Consider the following 20,437-nt stretch of genomic DNA (forward strand, 5'->3'; position numbering starts at 1 on the left):
TCTGTGCGAAAGAAAAATAAATTATCATGGTTCTGAATCGTATCTCCCTTATTTTCAAATCACCCTACCTCCGCCCAACCAGATTCAACACTCCCCAACCAGAGGGAATGTATTGCCGGTGTCTGCCCAACTTATCACTTTATCTATTTTGTTGCTTTCAATGGGAGTACCTCTAATTCTTCGAAACTCTAAAGAATACAGACCTAGTTTACCCGCTGTCTCTTCACAGGACAGTCTCGCCGTGCTGTGAATAAGCCAGGTGAACACCCTCAATGGCAATAGCACCTTTCCTGAGATAAGGAGACCAAAACTGCACACAATACTCCAAGTGTAGCCTAACCAAGCCCCTGTACAATTGAAGCAGGACTCCATTACTGCCGCACCCAAACCGCCTTGTGATAAATGATAACTGTCCATTAGCCTTTCTCATACCATGCTGCACCTACATGTTATCCTTCACTAACGTATCGATAAGGACACCTAGATTCCTTTGAACATTTACACTTTACAACCTCTTGCCATTGAAGAAATACGCTGCACGTCAGTTTTCCCACCAAAGAGGGTAACCTCTCAATTTTCCTTATTATATTCCATGTTCCACTAAGCCTGACTGAAATCTACCTATTTTACATCTTCCTCATAATGCATCTTCCCACTTAGCTTTGTATCATCTGAAAATTTGTGAATAATACATTTGTTTCTCACATGCAAGCCATAGGTATATATTGTGATTAGCTGGGGCACAAGTAGAGATCCTTGTGGTATCCAACATGTCACAGCCTGCCAATGTGAGAATGACTGTTTTATGCCTACGCTGCTTCCTGCCTATTAGCCTAACCTTGATCCATGACAGTACAATATTTTCTGTCTGAGATAACTGCACAGAGGCTGGTATTCCATCACCAAGTAACCCTTTATTTACCTGTGCACAGTACACTGCCTGTGACCAGCCAGCTCAGAGTCAGTCCCCTGAGCTGAGGAGATTCTATGTCCCTTGCTTATATTGGTCAGCCAGAATTTTCTAATTGGCCCGGGTTAACATCACCAATCAAGGTTCTCGTAGTCAACAGTTCCAATGACTACACTATCCTTAGTGCTTTAATTTTGTTAATTGGTCTCCTTTGGATGATTTCATGAAAAACCTTCTGATAATCCAATTATGCTATGTCTATTGACTCCTCTTTATCTATTTTGCTAGTGGCATCCTTTAAAAAAAACTCCCATGATTTCCCATTTGTAATTCTACCTGACTTTTCCTAATTACATAATTATTATCCAATATCCATTTATCATATCCTTTAGAATAGATTCCAGAGTTTTCCGAGTTATTGATATAAGGCTAACAGCTCTGCTTTTCCCTGTTTTCTGCCTCGCTCTCTACTTAAATAGGTCGGCACAACATCATGGGCTGAAGGGCCTATACTGTGCTGTACTGTTCTATGTTCTTAAATAGTGGGGTAACATTTCTACATTCCAATCTCTAGACATCATTTCTGAATTGATACAATGCTGGAAGATGACCATCAATGAATTGGTTAAGTTTGTAGCCACCTCTTTCAACGCTCTGGGATGTAGAAAATCAGATCCTAAGAACTTGTCAGCCTCATTTCCATTAATTCTCTAGTGCAACTGCCTTAGTAATGTCCTTCAACATTTCATTCTCCTGATGCCACAACATTGAATTTTGCAGCGTGATGTTCCAGGATATTGTGAGATGTGCAGTGAATGCCGAATTGGCTGAGACATTCAATAGGCATCTATCAAGCGTGCCTGAAAAAAAAGCCATGAGAGTTAACCGACATTGTGCCGTTTTTATTTTGGGGCTGCGTGCATAAATTATACAGAAACAGAATTCATGAAGGCTTTTTCAAGTAAATAAAATAACCACTAGACCAGAATTATTTGCCTGAAAGAGGTGTCAGCAAGTTAAATAATAACTTGCCTTTATTAGGGAGTGCTGGCTATAACCATGTTGATGAGTGCTCCAAATAAAATGGTAATGGCAGCGATGAGTGACAAAAGATGTCCTTGGTTAACAAAATAAAATTAAATTAAGTGTGCTGAGGAATGGTTAGTCGACCTGAAACGTTAACACTGATTTTTCTCCACAGATGCTACCAGACATGCTGAGCTTTTCCAGCAATTTCTTTTTTTGTTTTTGAAAATAAAATTAAGTATGGACAAGTTGGACCAAAGGGTCTGTTTCTGTGCTGTACAACTCTAAATAAGCTCCTACCATAAGATTTTATGATAACCATGGTATTGCATCTTCTGTGAAAATTACTTATAGGAGCAGTCATCATTAACAGCCTTGAACTGTACATTGTACGGCATTATTGGACAGTGCTCCATACCATGCAATAAGAGAAGCAAATACAAGTTTCTTTCTCAAATTTTTACTGTTTCGTACAGAAATTGAATTGTTGAATCAGCTTTTTTTTATACTGGTGAAGGTGTGTGAAAATGGTTGCCTGGTGGATCTTCAGTCTCAACCAATTACTGCATTTAACAGCCTCTCTGCCGTATGCTTTACCAAGCAAAAGATGAAACGAATAATTAGATTAACAGTTATGTTGTTCAAAACGTAGAAAGGACATGCTTCTACCTTTTCCCCTTGCTGTCCTGTGATCTATGTGGGAGCATTTTGCAATTACTGACCTCCTTATCATGTAGTCAGTTGGTCTCGACATTTTCCCAAAGGTAAAATCATTCAACTAGACTTGTGAGGGTTTCTTATGATCACTGTCACTGATGATGGATTGACTAAAGAAGAAAAGTGAACTACTTTATATCCCTGAGAACGTTGGTGACATATTTGTCCAACAAAAAAAAGTCATGAGGCACAGAGTGACACGTCTCCATCATGAATTAACTGAAAGAAAGTAACCTAAAGGCTGTGTATCTTTTTATTGCCTTGAGACAACCAAGCAGATCCTGTTTCTCCAAGCTGGTTATACATGTGGTAAGGTACACGGAAAAAAAAAGGTGACTTGCTTGAATATGTTATAGCTAACTTCACTTTTTGCATTATTGATCTTATGTTGACGTCTCTGGAAAATGATGGATGGCAATGCTACATGCTATTATTTTTCTATTACCCTCCAGTGTTTCACAATGTTCCAGGGACAAGACCCAGGATAGAGTTTATTTATGCCTTTGTTTTCCTTAAGGATTGGCAGCTCCTATGATGCTGCTTGGCCTGCTGTGTTCATCCAGCCCTGCACCTTGTTGTCTCGGATTCTCCAGCATCTGCAGTTCCTACTATCTCTAGCCCAGTAGTGACCTTGGGTTATGAGGTCAGGAATACTGATTAGTGATGCCCACATTGGAGTGCATAGTAAACACATACAATTCTTCTGTGCATATTTATTTCGTTTGTTAAGCTTTGCAACCTGCTGTAGAGTCATAGAGTCATACAGCATGGAAACAGACCCTTTGGCCCAACCAGTCCATGCCGAACATGGTCCCAACCTAAAATAGTCCCACCTGCCTGCTCCTGGTCCATATCCCTCCAAACTTTTCCTATTCATGCACTTATCCAAATGTCTTTTAAGCATTGTAATTGTACGCACATCCACAACTTCCTCAGGAAGTTCATTGTGCACACGAACCACCCTCTGTGTAAAATATTAGCCCCCATATCTTTTTTTAAATCTCTCTCCTCTCAACATAAAAATGTGCCCCCTTGTCCTAAATCCCCCCATCCTAGCGAAAAGGCAACTACCATCAACTCTAACTATACCCCTCGTGATTTTATAAACTTCTATAAGGTCACCTCTGAGCCTCCTATGCTCCAATGGAAAAAAGTCCCAGCCTTTCTTTATAACTCAAACCTTCCATACCTGGCAACATCCTGGTAAATTTCTTCTGCACAGTAATAACTAGGCATAAAGAGCACTAAATTGGCACAATTTTATCGCTACAGCTCTTACCTTGTAAACCATGTCAAAGTTCTTCATTGTAAAGAAATGGCTCATCTGAAATTAATCCAATCAGAATTTCTAAGTGTGGATGAAAGCCATTTTGTGTGATGGTAAATGCCTGTCTTGTTCTTATTAACGTGGAAGATTCCAGTTTCATTCTCCCCCTTCTTGGTGAAGATGGGAGTCATCACAATTTGCCTTGCTGCTATTCTGCCAGGGAAGAAAGAAAGTAAAATCGATCTATGTTTGTGTGGGGGCTTTTTGTACAAGTAAGTCATGTGCTTAGCTATAATGGCTCATACAGTCTTAGAGCCTGCTTAGCTTAGCTGTTGATCAAGGCCGACAGATCAAGAACCATCACTTGAGTAAGGTCCCAGTGAACGAAACATGACAGATCACCAGAAAAAGAAATCCTCAAAGGAAGAGGGGCAAAACTGGAAAAAATATTTATGCACTACGTTTACTGCAGTCGAGGTTTAAAACTTTTAAAAAGGTGAGACGTACATGATGGATTGTGTAAAATGTTACAATTCTTTTCATAGAAATCACAGAATCCCTACGCTGTGGAAGCAAGTCATTCGGCCCATTCAGTCCACGCTGACCCTCCAAAGAGCGTCCTACCCAGAGCCAACCCGCCCCCCCAGTCCTATCCTTGTAACCCAGTACTTCCCATGGCTAATCCACCCAGCCTGCACATCTCTGGACACTATGGGCAATTTAGCATGCCCACTCCATCTAACCTGTACATCTTTGGACTGTGGGAGGAAACCAGAGAACTCAGTGGAAATCCCTACACACACTGGGAAAATGTGCAAACTCCACACAGACAGTGACCCGAGGAGGGAATCAAACTCGAGTCCCTGGTGCTATGAGAGAGGGGAAAGATTTAAAGAGACCTAAGGGCCAACTTTTTCACGCAGAGGGTGGTGCGTGTATAGAATGAACTGCCAGAGGAGGTGGTGGAGGCTGGTATAATTACAACATTTAAAAGGCATCTGGATGGGTATATGAATAGGAAGGGTTTAGAAGGATATGGGCCAAATGCTGACAAATGGGACTAGATTAATTTAGGATATCTGATCAGCATGGACAAGTTTGGCCGAAAGGCTTGTTTCTGTGCTCTACTGCTCTGACTGTATGCTAACCACTGAGTCACCATGCTTTAATCCAGCAGAAGTTTTGAGAGCACTAGTTTAATTATATAATTAAATGCATTTACATCTGGAAGCTCCTTCTTGTTTGTTCTAAGAACAATATTTTTGCCATGAATATTAGAAAAGGAAAATACTGTCAATGCAGATGATTTGACAGAAGTGCTGGAGAAACTCAGCAGGCCAGGTAGCGTTTGTGGTGAGAGCCAAGTAAATGTTTTCAGGCCAGTGTCCCTTCCAAAGACAACAGAGGGCAGAAGAAATTGGCCGACAGATGGACTGATGGTGCAAAATCAAGGGAAATGGGAATGATTCAAGTTGATAAACAAAACCTGTCAAGAGGAGTGTGAATGGCAGGAATGTCCAAAAGCAAAGAAGTACAGTAAGAGTGATGAGGGTATAAAGAAATCAAGCCAGTAAAGAAATACAAGTCAAAACGGTGGTAGAGGTTACAATATAAAACTATTGAACACTATATAACTTCAGCTGTAAAGGGCTCAGTGTGAAGGCGAGGTACTGCAGCTTAAGTGTGTCTTGAGCTTCATTTGAACACTGTAGCAAGCTAAGATCAGAATGGCAGCAAAAAGGACAATTGACATGCTGTAAGAACATAAGAAATAGGAGCAGCAGATGCCTTTCAGTCCCTCAATCCTGTCTTGCCATTCAACAAGATTGTGGCTGATTTACCCAAGGCCTCAACTCTTCTTTCGGGCCTGCTCAGCACCACCATTAACTCCTTGATGTTTGAAAATATCTAACTGTCTCCTGTATAAATAATCTCAATGATCTAGCGTCAGTGACACTCAAGAATAGAGATTCCAAACATTGACCACCCTTGGGGAAAAGAAATTCCTTCGCATCACTGTTTTAAACGAGTATTCCTTATTCCAAACTGTGTCTCCTGTTCGAGATTCCCCTTCGAATGGAAACATTTTCTTATTACCTACCTTACCGTGCTGTCTCAGAATCATGTTTGTTTCATTAAGATCACTCTTCATTCTTCTAAATTCTAATAAATAATTGCCTAAACGTTTTAGCCATTCTCGAATTGCCAACCCATTCTAATTAAACGAGGAATCAGCAATTGAATTTCTTTTGAACTGTCTCCAATGCTAGTATCCTTTTTTTTCAAATCTGGGGTCCCAAAACTGTACACAGTACTTCAGGTGCGACCTCACTAACACCCTGAACAGTTGTAACAGAATCTCTTTAATTTTAATCTCCACCCCTACCAATAAAGGCTAAAACTAAATGTATCCTCTTAATTATTATTGCTCTTAAATGATTAACTTTTGTGCTTTATGCACAAGAACAGCCAGATCCTTCTGTGCTGCACTTTTTAGGTATCTCTCTTTATTCAAATAATGCATTTTGATTTTTCTTACCAAAGTGCATAACTTCACGTGTTCCTAAATCAAATTCCATCTGGAAACCCCCAATCCGTGCTAATACATTATCCTCATACCATGAGCTCCCATCTTGTGCGAGAATGTTTTATTGGGTACCCTATTGAATGCCTTCTACGAGTCCAAATACCTTGTATCTACCAGTTTCCCTTTATCAATTCTCCTTGTCATACTCTTAAATTTTTCACGCATAATTTTCGGTACGGTGCCTCAGTGGTTAGCACTGCTGTCTTACAGTGTAAGGGTTCCGTGTTCAATTCCAGCCTCAGTGATTATCTGTGTTCAGTTTGCATATTCTTCCCATGCCTGCATGGGTTTCTTCCCACAGTCCAAAGATGTACAGGTTAGGTGGGATTGGCCATGCTAAATTGCCCCATAGTGTTCAGTATTGGCTATGGTGGATGTAGGGTTACAGTGATATGGGTGTGATGCTCTTTGAAGGGCCAGTGCAGACTCAATAGGCCAAATGGTCTGCTTCTGTGCTGTAAGGATTCTATGATTCTTTTACATGTAGACTCTGTTTGATTTCTTAAGCTTTTCAAATTGTTCTGTTATTTATTTCTTAAGAATAGACTCCAGTATTTTCCCCACTGACAGATGTTAGGCTAACAGGCCTTTAGGTTGTTGCTCTCTGTTTCCCTCCCTCCCTTCTGGAACAGGGACAACATTTTAATGACTCTCCAATCTAATGTAACCCTCCTGGAGGTTCTGGAAGATTTTGACCTTCATCTCTACTATCTCTGCCACCACTGCATACCCTTTGATGCAGGTCCTCACTATTCCCATTGGTTTTTCAAATACTTTACCCCTCATGATAGAGACTGTGCCAAGACCTTTCCTCCCATTAGCACCTTGCTTATCCGACATCTTTGAGATGTTCTTAGTGTCCTCCATCATGAAGAACGATGCAAAATATTGATTTACAATTTAATGTTTCCCTGTTATTAATTCCCTAGTTTCATCCTCCAACGTTCCCACACTTAACTGCTCTCATTTTATACAAGTGTTCAAACTCTTGATTTTTTTTTGGTTTCTTGCCAATTTTATTCGATAATTGAGACTTTCATAATGACAAGTGATTGGAAGCTCATGGCCATGATTGAATGTCACCCAATCTGCAGTTGCTCTACCCACATTCTGAGCAGCCAATACAGCCTATTAAATTGAAACAATATACAAACAGTGCTGAACCAGCATGGCATTTCCAACCATTCATATGGCTTTCTGATTGCAGATTGAGAAACATTTTATCACTGTTTTACACCTATTTAGTGTCCCCCAACTTCATTCTAGTTCAGAATCAGAATAGAGTAAGTGGAGCTATTCATTTCACCAGCCTAGCCTTGCTTCAAATGGAAGAACTATGTTCAAAATTTACTTGAACTTACTGCTACCCAATTTCTTTTTAAGTATAGTAGCCAGTTTACAGCATTGGAGATATTTTCTAGAAGAAATATGCTCACTACGGTACACTCTGGAGACAATTCACAGCCTTCACATTTCCTTAAGGGTTGCTGTTGGAAAGCCTTTGGCTTGATGGTGTATTTTGGAGTGGTCTTCATATTCTACTGTCACTTGATACATCTATCACAATACTGCCTCAATCCATCATCATATGGCCAGGCGCGAAGGGTGTGAATTAATTTCCCTTTTTTCGACCTTCTCAAATGGATGCAAGTCAGATTATTTTTAATTTTATGTTGACCTTTGTCACTTCAATAAAAACAAGTTCATCGGTTCATCAGAACCTTGAAGAAGCCAATTACAAAGTTTTCTTGAGTGAAAGGCTGAGTAATTTTATTACTTCCTAACCCCAAGAAAAAAGACGTGACATGAAATATACATACACAATTGTGATCTTGTCCACCCCAGTCCACCTCCACATCTTGTTCATTACAGTGTCTGAGTTCCTTGTTTTCCAACAGGCTAACCGCAGGCAATGTTTCTTTATCCTTAACATGTATTTTCCATAAAGAGGGGAATGAAACAGGAGATATAAATCCAATTGACAAGTTTGTGTCTTTTGATAAGATGTTCTTCATAACTGTTTCTTGTTTATTGATGGATTTGAGAAACTTGGCTCGAACTATGTTCAGGTGAGCCATGCCCATTTTTAAGTCAGCATATTCTGTCCATGCCGTGAAATGCCCTAAGTATCAAAGTAAGATGACAGAAGTCCAAAATTGATAATCCTTATTTTACCACCATTATGTTGACTTGTTTATTTGGATGAATGCAGTGCACACGGGACGGTGATTCAATAAAAATCTGGAATTAAGAGTCTAATGACGACCATGCATCCATTGTCGATTGTCGGGAGAACCCATCTGGTTCACTAATGCCCTTTAGGGAAGGGAACTGCCATCCTTACCTGGTCTGGCCTACATGTGACTCCAGACCTACAGCAATGTAGTTGACTCCTAATTGCCCTCTGGGCAATTAGGGATGGGCAATAAATGCTGCCCTAGCCAGCGACGCCCTCATCCTGGGAATGAATAAAAAAAACACACTGCCTGAAAGCCAAGTTTCACATCGTCTCCTAGGAATCATCAAGATCCAGATATATCTCAAATATGAATCAGACTGCAGCCAGACAATAACAAAAGGCCTATCCCTGACCCATATGAGGTGATGTCTAACTTACAGAAGCTTCAATATGCCATTCACCCAATCTCAACCCCAATATCTGTGGACCAGTGATAGACTGCTAAGCAAAACATTGTTCCTCGCAAATGCACAGATGTATTAAAAATGCAAACATATTCTCATGCCAGCACTGAGCAACAAAACTGTACAATGGCACTGGGAATAGATTTGTGTATCCCACTCGGAAAAAATTGAGTAGCACAAACTTTGAGTATTGTCTTTACTGATGCAAACAGGACAGCAGTGGGCAACTTGTTTGTGTTAGATTCTGGAATGCTTGTGCTGCATTTCCTTGCTGAAGTAATTACAATGCAATATTAAGACTGGTGCGAGAGGCAAGGTCAGACAGAGACTGCACTGACTCATAGTATTTGCTCCCTCTTTACTTTATATTTCAAGATGGATGAAATTAAAGCTAAAGATCGAACAATCTTCTCCCTGGAAAAAGAGTTAGAGGTGCAAACAGGTTACACACAGAAGCTTCAACTCCAGAAGGAGGCTCTGGACGAGCAATTGTTCCTAGTGAAGGAAGCAGAGTGTAACATGGGTGCGAGCAGCCCTAAACGTGAGGTTCCAGGCACAGATCGCCCAGGCAGTCCGGTAAGCAATGCAAACGTTCAAAGTTTTCGAGTAATATAGTTGCTGCTTAGGAAAGGAAAACTTGTGTCTGTGTAATGTCATCTCAATATTCCAAGCATCACAAAATAATGGAAGTGCATTCAATTATGCACACTTGCAACACCCATTTTCCACTTAGAAGGAAACATAATGAACTAAACGATAGATTAATCTCATTTTAGATACAGTTGGGAGAAGTTGGCCTGAATACTGTGAGATTGCTCTCTTCTATGAGCAGTAGAAGGACATCTGTAATGTCCAACATTAGAACACAAGTTAGTGCCTGCATCTTACTGAAACAACATCACTCTTATCAATACAGCACTCTTTTCAGTTCACTGAAATGTCAATCTATATTATGCTCTTGCATTGTGGAATAGGGAGAACCTAACTCTTGGTGTTTATAGAACATGGAATACCAGATGAAATTGTATGCAGATTTCCATGAAGCTGAGTGCCAGTTTATTTAAGTTATAATATGGTTATCTCTGAGCCACAGATTTGGAGGATTCAACCCCATGACAGTATAGATCACATGACCTAGACTGACAGATCAGTGCAATACGAAAGGAGTGCTGCCATGATGAATCTACAAATTTTTGGATGGGATTTTAAAATGAAACTTAAGTACAGATGTGAATTTCCAAAGAAAGGCAAGGACAATCCCCTGTGTCCTGACCTATAAACCACTCTCAACAATGCATTATCAGGTCCTTTCTGCTTTTGCTGTTTGCTGGGCTGTGGTTGCTGTTGGGTTTGCACTTGTTAAGGTTGAGAATGACAGAATCTGAATCATCTGTTGCAGGTGGCTGGTCCAAATGTGACATTTTGAGAGTAATCCATGAGCAGTAATGGGCGTTGGGACTACCTGATGATTTGAAAGGTGCAATTTCGATGCAATTCTTTCTTCTGCTGGAATGGAATGTGCATCAAATATGCAATATTTGCAGTTTTTGAAGCACGTTTTGTTTTTACAAGACGTACTTTCAAATGTTATTTTTTGGCTAGGGTGAATAGGTGAAAGATTTTGTGTCGAAATCAATGAATAGACTCTTGCATTATTTCAAGGTGCGGTGTTAGTCTCCGATGCAATGTTTAACAAGCTCTGGCTTAATACTGCCTTAATTTCTAAGAGGCCCCTCAACTTTACATTGAGCAAACTTATTAAGTCGTATCCAGGGAAAGCCATTTTTTTTTTATGGCAAAGTTCTTTGTTTGTACTACATGATCATCTCTGTAATGTAATCTCTTCATTGTTTTCCCCTTGAGAAATATGGCAAATAAAATGCGTTTTCTCCCCAAGTTGATGCAAAGCCTGAGTCGAGACAGTTCAGAAAGTATCATTTTGAAATTAAGTGCACCATTTGCCTGACGATGTAGAGTGTGGACAAGATGGAGCGATAAACATCTTGATTTCATTTCTTAATGAAATTTTCAATTTGTTTTCTGCATTTAGCTGTTGTTCTTAGTTCAGACATATTGAATGAACGGTTAATGGCCACAACAAGAAGCAAGGCTTGTCAGCGGCAGCAGTCCCTGGGTATTCTGGTCTCCCTGCTGTAGAAAAATGTTGTTAAACTTGACAGAGTTCAGAAAAGATTTACAAGGATGTAGCCAGGGGTTGGAGGGTTTGAGCTATAGGGAGAGGCTAAAAAGGCTGATGCTCTTTTTCCCGGAGCATCGGAGGCTGAGGGGTGACTGTATAGAGGTTTATAAAATCATGAAGAGCATGGATAGGGTAAATAGCGAAGGTCTTTTTCCCAGGGTAGGGGAGCCCAAAACAAAAGGGCATAGGTTTAAGGTGAGAGGGGAAAGGTTTAAAAGGGACCTAAGGGGAAACATTTCACTCAGAGGGTGGTATGTGTATGGGATGAGCTGCCAGAGGAAGAGGTGGAGGCTGGTACAATTACATTTAAAGTGTATGTGGATGGGTATATGACTGGGAAGAGTTTAGAGGGATATGGGCCAAATGCTGGCAAGTGGGACTGAATTAATTTAGGATATCTGGTCTGCATGAACGAGTTGGTCTGATGGTCTGTTTCTGTTGTATATGACTCTGATTCTGACTCTACTGTTCATCCCCAATACACTGTTTTATTACTATTCTGCAACGCCCTTGCACGTAGGATCTGCGGAGGAATCAACGCAAGATTGCGGACCTGAACTCAACAATTCGTAAACTAGAAGATAGGAACACGCTGCTGGTAGATGAAAGGAATGAACTCGTAAGTGATTTAAGTTGAAAGCCTGACTGTATTTCCACAGGGCTAAAATCGCACCTGGTCCTCCTCTAGCAGTCTGGAGTCAAGTTCATCCCTGGGTTTTAAAACAAGCTCAATAGAAGCATCTCATCCTAGTTTTATGAGTTACAGACTTGTAACATCACCACCAAATATTAGCACAGTTGACAATGCAGTTCTCCTGCATCTTTGGCATAGTCTACCTCAAAGAGCTGTGGTAACTCTGTTATTGCCAATGTTCAAGATTGATAGACATTTAGGTATTAAACACATCACGGGGTCTGAGGATAATGAGTACTATGGTAATTCACCTCACTAATGTCTTTCAGGGAAGGAAACCTGCCATCCTCACCTGGTCTGGCCTACATGTGACTCCCAGACCCACAGCAATGTGGCTGACTCTCAGCTGCGCTCTGAAATGGCCCGACAAGCCGCTCAGTTCTACCAATTGTGATGGATTCTAATGCCATTGTGGACCAACCCACAGCACATGGACTGCAGTGGTTCAAGAAGGCAGCTCACCACCACCTTCTCAAGGGCAACCAGGGACAGGCAGTAAATGCTGGGCCCAGTAAGCAATGCCCACATCCCAAAAATGAATTTTATAAAAGCCATGATTGAGTAAAATGGTAGAGTAGGCTCAAGAGGCTGAATGGCCCATCCGTAGTTCCTTTCATCCCATAATGTACTGAACTGTCACCCCCAATTATTTTATGGTAATTGGGAGTAAGGCTTTTAATATTACTCTCTCTAACTCAGCAGACACTAAAGCCAAGAGTGCTATTATTGCCAACATGCTAGTGAATAACTAACTCAGTCAAAACAGTCAGTCTCTCATGACCTTTCCATTCTGAATGGCTCCAATACTTAAAGGATAAGTGGCTTCTTCGGTTATCAGCATATGGCCTGAACCAGACTAAACCCTGTGTCACACTTTGTGCTCCGAATGCCTCCAAATAACAGAGTCTTTTTCTCCACGTCCCATTGATTCCAGTTTTAATAGGGCTCCTTGATGCCATGTTTGGTCAAATGCAGCCTTGATGTCAAGGGCTGTCCCTCTCACCTCACCTCTGGAATTCAGCTCTTTTGTCCATGTTTGAACCAAGGTTGTAGTGAGGTCAGGAGCTGAGTGGCCCTGGCAGAACCCAAACTGGGCGTCACTGAGCAGGTTATTGCTGAGTAGGTGCTGCTTGATAGCACTGTTCAGTATCCTTTTCATCACTTCATTGATGATCAGCTGGAGTCTGATGGAACAGTACTTGGCCAGGTTGAATTTGTCCCACTTCTTGTGTGCAGGACCTACAGGGGCAATTTTCCACATTGTTGGGTAGATTCCAATGTTGTAGCTATACTGGGTTCTGGAGCACAAGCCTTCAGTATTGTGGCTGGAATGTTGTCAGGATCCATAACCAATACCTCCAGCCATTTGTTGATATCATGTGGAGAGAATCGAATTGGCTGAAGACTGGTATCTGTAACACTGGGGACCACTGGAGCAGGCCGAGATGGATCATCCACTTGGCACTCCTGACTGAGGATGGCTACAAATGCCTTAGCTTTATCTTTTGCACTGATATGCTGGGCTTCCCCCATCCTTGAGGATGGGAATATTTGTGGAGCCTTCTCTTCCAGTGAGTTGTTTAATTCTCCATTTATGACTAGATGTAGCAGGACTCCAGAATTTAGATTTAATCCGTTAGTTGTGGGATTCCTTAGTCCTGTCACTTGCTTTCTGCTTCGCAGATTGGCATTCAAGTGGTCTTATTTCATAGCTTTACCAGATTCAAACCTAACTTTTAGCTTTGCCTGATCTGCTCCTGGCAAAAGATCACCATATTGTTGTGTGTATGTAGTCACTTGTAGACCATACCAAGGTTGGCAGTTTTCCTTTCATGAAAGGAATTAGAGAGCCATAAAACAATCAACGATATTTTTGTGGTCATCATTAGCCCACACTAATGTCCTTTAGGGAAGGAAATCTGCCACCCTTACCTGTCTGACCCATATGTGACTTCAGACCCACACAATGTGGTTGACTCTTTACTGCCCTCTGTGGCAATTAGCGATGGGCCATAAATGCCCAATCTCCTTCATCCTCATTCCCTTCCCCTCCTCCCCTCCCCTGCCCCCTCCTTCTCTTCCTTTCCCCTCCCTCCCCCTCCTTCCCCCCCCCCTTCTCCCCCCTCCCCTTCTCCCCCTTCCCCTTCTCCCCTCTTCTTTTTCTTCCCTTTCCCTCCTCCCCCCGCCCTTCCCCCTCCTGCCCTTCCTTTATCCCCATTTCCCATTCCCTTTCCCCTTATCCCTCTTTGTTGTCCCTCCCTCATTTCCTTCCCCCTTTTCTTTACCCCTTCCTTCATCCATCCTCCCTCCCATCTTCCTTTGCTCCCTCCCTCCCCTCTTCCTTCCCCCCTCCCTTCTCTCTTCCTTTTCCCCTCTCCTCTCCTCTTCCCTTCCCTCACCCCCTTTCTGCGGGGATTTTCACCTTTGTTAAAAGCTCTTTGGAGTGCCCTTCAACCTTGAGTTGGCCTCTCGCTCTCACTTCTCCATACGTTGGCAGTTTCTATCTCTAATCTCAGGCTTCCTGCTGGCCACCTAACCTGCAGCACCTGCTGCCATCTTTAATTGGAGAGTCATCACGTTGCTGCCAAACTTGAGAACGCTCAGAATTGACATTTTCTTTCACTGTTTGTCCACGGGATGTGGGTATCACTGGCAAGAACAGCAATCATTGCCCTTGCCCTTGAGAAGATGTGGCACTTTTTACCACATACGACTTCAACGAGCAGAGAGCTATCCAATGATGCAACTCCCTATTCCCAATATCAAAATCATGAAGGGGCTTGATAGAATAACGAGGGATAAACTGTTCTCGATTGAAAAAGGAACAAGAACAAGACAGTGCAGATTTAAAGTCATTTACAAAAACAAGAACAAAATGAGAAATAAACTTTTTTTCTCTCAACGAGTGGTCACAATATGGAATGCACCGTCTAGAAATACGACGAAGGTGGGCTCAATTGATGCATTCAGGAGGGCGTTGGCTGACTATTTGGGTAAAAATAACTGAAAACTCAAAAACTGAGGTGATGAAAATCTATGAACCTGTCTGTTTTTAAATGCAAACCCAGGACTATGCCTTTCATCAAGCTTATTGCCTTGTCTGTTATGACTGCTGATTCTGGTGTTAAACCTTAGAAAACAGGTGCCTTGTCTTTAAACTTAGTTGGATGGTAGTGGTATGGGATAAAGCAGGAGATTGACACTAGGGAATGTTGGTCATGTAATGAGCCAGTGCAACCACGATGGGCCAAATGGCCTCCTCTTATGCTGTAACATTTCTGTGATTTTATAAATCTTCTGCCATTTGATATATCACAGCATTTCTCCATATGCTTCATGGATAGAGAAAGATCCGAAGCATTCCTTGCTCAAAGGTTTACTCCTTTATGTTAAAGAATATGACCGTCACTGAATATGCATAATTGGTGAAGACTGTCATTTTACTCAGGGCTCAGGACCTCGGTGTCACATTCATTTGCAGGTCCTGAGCTGACATCACCACAACATGAGGTAATGTATGACCAACCGACCAATCAAGGGCCAGGGTTCTTGTTCACTCTCCAATTAAAGATGGTGGCAGTTACCTCAGGTTAGGTAGCCAATAGGACACCTGAGATTAGAGGTAGGAATGGCTGGTATATGGAAGGGGGAGACGGAGACGGAGACGGAGAGGGAGATGGAGATGGAGATGGAGATGGAGAGGGAGAGGGAGAGGGAGAGGGAGATGGAGAGGGAGAGGGAGATGGAGAGGGAGAGGGAGATGGAGAGGGAGATGGAGACGGAGAGGGAGATGGAGACGGAGAGGGAGATGGAGACGGAGACTCAAGATTGAGGTGCACTCCAAACTGATTTTGACAAAAGTGAAATTTAGGTTAATAAATTCATAGTTGCCTCTATAATGATGTTTGGCATTTTCCCCACAGTAAAATAAACACGTCCTAAAGATTTGACCATGTTCTGGGTCTTGTAAACAATATCTCACTTAAGCACAAAGTTCTGTTCGGTTGCATGTCCAAGTCTAAAGATTATTAAATTGCTTCCACTGACATTCTTAACATTTCGTGCAGAAGAATAGATTTTAAATTGGATTGTAGTTTATTGGCTGAATTTGAACAATCCTTACAGTGTTATTGTTGACTGAATGGACCCAAGGCGGCCATTGACCAGTGGAAACTGTGTAACGCCTGAGGACACCAAACAATTGTGTGACAGGTTGGGAAGGAGACAAAAGGTCAAAGAAAATTAATTTTGAACTTGTGTTTCTCAGCTAAAGCGAATTCGTGAAGCCGAGAAACAATATAAACCTCTACTGGAGAAGAACAAGTGCCTGTCTAAGAGAAATGATGATTTAACTCAGTCTTTACAACGCATGGAGGAGAAGCTCAAAGTACTTTCAAGAGAAAATACAGAAATGGTAATTTCAAACTATGGTGCATGTTTATTTCTCCATCTCCTTCATGTTCTAGTCATCTTCTTACAGGAAGGTTCAGAAGAGATTTGCCAGGATGTTGCCAGGTATGGAAGGTTTGAGTTATAAAGAAGGGCTGGATAGGCAGGGACTTTTTTCCTCATTCATAGGAGGTTGAAAGGTGACCTTATATAAGTTTATAAAATAACGAGGGGTACAGATAGTGTTAATGGCAGGTGTCTTTTCCCTGTGATGGAGGATTTCAAGACTAGGGGACATAATTTTAAGGTGAGAGGAGAGAGATTTAAAAAAGACATGAGGGGCAAATTTTTTACCCAGAGGATGGTTCGCGTGTGGAATGAACTTCCTGAGGAAGTGGTGGATGTGGGTACAGTTGCAACATTTAAAACTCAATTGGATAGATACAGAAATAGGAAAGGTTTGGTGGGATATGGGCCAGGAGCAGTGCTAACCACTGGGACCAGTTTAGTTTGGGATTATGATCGGCATGGACTGGTTAGACGGAAGGGTCTGTTTCTGTGCTGTATGACTCTATGGAAAATGACACCCAACTTTTATGAGGTTAGTCACACTACTTTCTGATTGGATTTGTTTCAAGTTATTGAAATTATGTTTACTCCAGCTTTTCAAATGGCCACCTGATGGGCCCCATTATTAGTCCAGATTGGTCCTGCTCTGGCTCGTGATGACAAGAGTTAGAAAACAAGTCTCTGCGACAGAAATGAACGCCAGCTAGTTCAATGACTGTGCCCTCTTTGACTTTCACTGTAGGAAGTGATGAAAAATCACACAGCCAGCAGGGGCACAACTGATGAATGGAAATATTTTGCAGCAAGCTTAGGTTTGAGGAAAGGAAAATCTTTGGTTGAAGAGGCTCACACTTTCCTTGTGCCGAGAAGGAGGAACAGTCCTACTCTGCTTGCTCTCTCAGGGAAAGTAACAGGGTGGCTTGGTGGTTAGCACTGCTGCCTCACAGAGTCAGGGACCTGGGTTCAGTTCCACCCTTGGGTGACTGTCTGTGTGGAGTTTGCACATGCTTCCCATGTCAGCATGGGTTTCCTCCCGCAGTCCAAAGATGCGCAGGTTAGGGTGGGCTAGCCACACTGAATGTGGGGTTATGAGGCCTGTGTGGGAGTTCTTTGGAGCATCAGTGCAAACTGAATGGGCCAAATGGCCATTTCTGTACTGTAGGGATGAAAGAAAGTTCTTGCCTTTCCTAGCCTCTTAGGATGCCAGACCTGTTTGAGGATGGGCCCAAGGTGCATGAGGAGGTTGGATGTGTTTGTTCGTGATCTTCTCTGCTGATGTGACCATGTCAGGAGGTGATAGTCTGTCTATAGCTGGCCTTGGTTCTTTTAGACTTTAGGGACCGATAAGATGGTGGGTTGTGGGAGAAGAGGAAATGGCTGACATTTTCTGGAGAGAATAAAGATGGCCTAACCTTGACTAATTGGATAAGTGCAAATCCTTATGCACTAAGGGCATAAGGAGTGCATTGTGAGGAGAGAAATTGCTGACATGGTTTGGGGGGGAATGGGTATGGAAATTCTGCCTGTGTATCCTGCCCACTATTTTTAAATGACTCCAGAAAAGTTAGGCCACTGAAGGTGTGGCACTGTGGTAGAGCAATGAGCCTCCTGAGAAGCAACATGTAAGCAGGGAGACGTGGGTTTGATGCTAAATGCGTCGGACACTATGTGTAGGCGAGTTGGAGTAAGGTTTCAAACAGAAAGCAGCTGCTTTACAAGGGAAATGGGAATGCAAATACTTTGGTATGCTTATTAACTATCTACAAGCTGCAAGTTGAGGTGAGATGGCCAGTAGCTAAGAAATATTGAGAGTGGTGTGGATCCATGTAAAATAAGGTAAAACCAACAAATTTGAAAGGCAATGTATAGTAAATGGAACACAGTGCATTAGATTGACATTCTTAAAGTAGTATGCAGCCTGAGTATATGTAATTATGATTATCCAATATAGTCTACAGTAGCATTCTGATTACTGACCAGCATTACAGCGTTGTTGTAAGCAGAAAAAATAGCTTGCTTCCCAAAGGATTACTTTCTAATTTTTTTTTATTGTGAGATGGTTTGGATTTCCTTTCTTTTAAACAAAAAACCCTTCTTTTTGTAGAAAGAGAAAATCAGTTGTCACGCTCCGTTGAAGAAATTACGTTCCTTGAACGATCTTGACCAAGCCCATGAAGAACAAGAAGTGGAATTCTTAAAGCTTCAGGTTCTTGAACAGCAGAATATCATCGATGATTTGACGAGGGTAAATCCTTCAAATCTCATTGGTTACCTACATATGTCTCTTATGAATTATCATACCCTCCATCATTTCTTTACTCCTGTGAGTATTTACCCACAGGTGAAGAATAGGTGCTGTTAGGTTTTCTTTTTAATATTATTTAGTGTCACAGCACCTATGCAGCCTGCAGGTTCCATTGCCCACTTATCACCAGCTGGCATGCACCTCATAATTGTACTTGGGAATGACGCAAATTTGCATTGCCTCCATAGGAATACACCTGGGCCTTTATCCAGCACCTCCCCAACTTGGCACAGCTCAGGCTGACTGTGCAGCCAATCTACGTAGAGTCATACAGCATGGAAACAGACCCTTCGGTCCAACCAGTCCATGCCGAACATCATCCCAAGCTAGACTAGCCCCGCCTGCCTGCTCCTGGCCCATATCCCTCCAAACCTTTCCTATTCATGTACTTATCCAAATGTCTTTTAAATGTTGCAATTGTACCCACATCCACCACTTCCTCAGGAAGTTCATTCCATATGCGAACCATCCTCTGTGTGAAACAATTTGCCCCTCGTGTCGTTTTTGAATCTCTCTCCTCTCACCTTAAAAATATGCCCCCTAGTCTTGAAATCCTTCATCCTAGGGAAAAGATGACTACTATTAACCCTATCTATACCCCTCGTGATTTTATAACCTTCTGTAAAGTCACCTGTCAACCTCCTACGCTCCAATGAAAAAAAGTTCTAGCCTGCCCAGCCTTTCTTTATAACTCAAACCTTCCATACCCAGCAACATCCTGGTAAATCTTTACTGAACCCTCTCCAGTTTAATAATATCCTTTGTATAACTGGCGCTTCCCACTCTTCAAGTATAAAGCAATCTGACTAATATACATATATTTTAAAAAGCTGCGTACAACATTTAGTTGATTCTGAAAAATAGTCTAATCAAAGGACACACTCATTCTTTGCAATAAATATTTTCAATAGCACAGAGAGTGTTTTTAAAGGTATTTTCTTTCCATGTACTTATGCAAACAGAGCACTCCCCAGAGAATTTTTAATAGAATAGTGGGGAAATGATATTATTTAATTCTGGCAGCAACGCTTGAAATGTATTTGTATGAAGAATAGTTTGTGAATGCTTAATGCGTTCCTATGCCATTTTTTGACCTACTATTTTAATCAATACATTAAGCTGTTTATTTTAAAGTAGTGGGCAGCGCAGTGGCTCAGTGGTTAGCACTGCTGCCTCACAGTGCCAGGAACCTGTGTTTGATTCCAGTCTTGGGCACCTGTTTGTATGGAGTCTGCACATTCTCCCCGTGTCTGCGCGCGTTTCCTCCCACAGTCCGAAGATGAGCAGTTTGGGTGAATTGGTCATGCTAAATTGCCCATAGTGTCCAGGGATGTGCAGACCTTGTGGATTAACCATGGGTATGGGTGGGATTCTCTTTGGAGGGTTTAGACTTGATAGGCCAAATGGCCTGCTTCCACACTGTAGAGATTCTATGATTCCATTAGATGCTCTGGTTAAAACTGTACATCAAAAAATGTGGTTTTAGTGATTGAAATCTTCATATGTTTGCCTCCACACATCACAGGTTATAGAGTCAGGCATTCATAAAGGGCTACAGCACAGATAAAAGCCCTTCAGCCCAACAAGCACTTAATTATGAACAGAAACAAAGTTGCTGGAAAAGCTCAGC

The 20,437-nt window shown here is 41.8% G+C and overlaps 1 protein-coding gene across 3 annotated transcripts in view; it reads left to right on the forward strand.

The window, feature by feature from the left end:
- jakmip2 (janus kinase and microtubule interacting protein 2) overlaps nucleotides 1–20,437 on the forward strand; it is a 110,273-nt gene that overhangs the window by 10,353 nt on the left and 79,483 nt on the right. For 2 of the 3 annotated variants that reach the window (XM_048603664.1, XM_048603665.1), the window contains exons 3-6: nucleotides 9,526–9,741; nucleotides 11,871–11,969; nucleotides 16,312–16,458; nucleotides 18,607–18,747. In XM_048603664.1, coding sequence (XP_048459621.1) covers nucleotides 9,526–9,741; nucleotides 11,871–11,969; nucleotides 16,312–16,458; nucleotides 18,607–18,747 — 603 coding nt within the window. The remainder of the gene's footprint in view (nucleotides 1–9,525; nucleotides 9,742–11,870; nucleotides 11,970–16,311; nucleotides 16,459–18,606; nucleotides 18,748–20,437) is intronic. The other variant, XM_020511792.2, reaches the window with a different exon arrangement.

This window comes from Rhincodon typus, chromosome 12 (genome assembly GCF_021869965.1).
Source record: "Rhincodon typus isolate 14 chromosome 12, sRhiTyp1.1, whole genome shotgun sequence".
In the NCBI taxonomy this organism is placed as follows: domain Eukaryota; kingdom Metazoa; phylum Chordata; class Chondrichthyes; order Orectolobiformes; family Rhincodontidae; genus Rhincodon; species Rhincodon typus.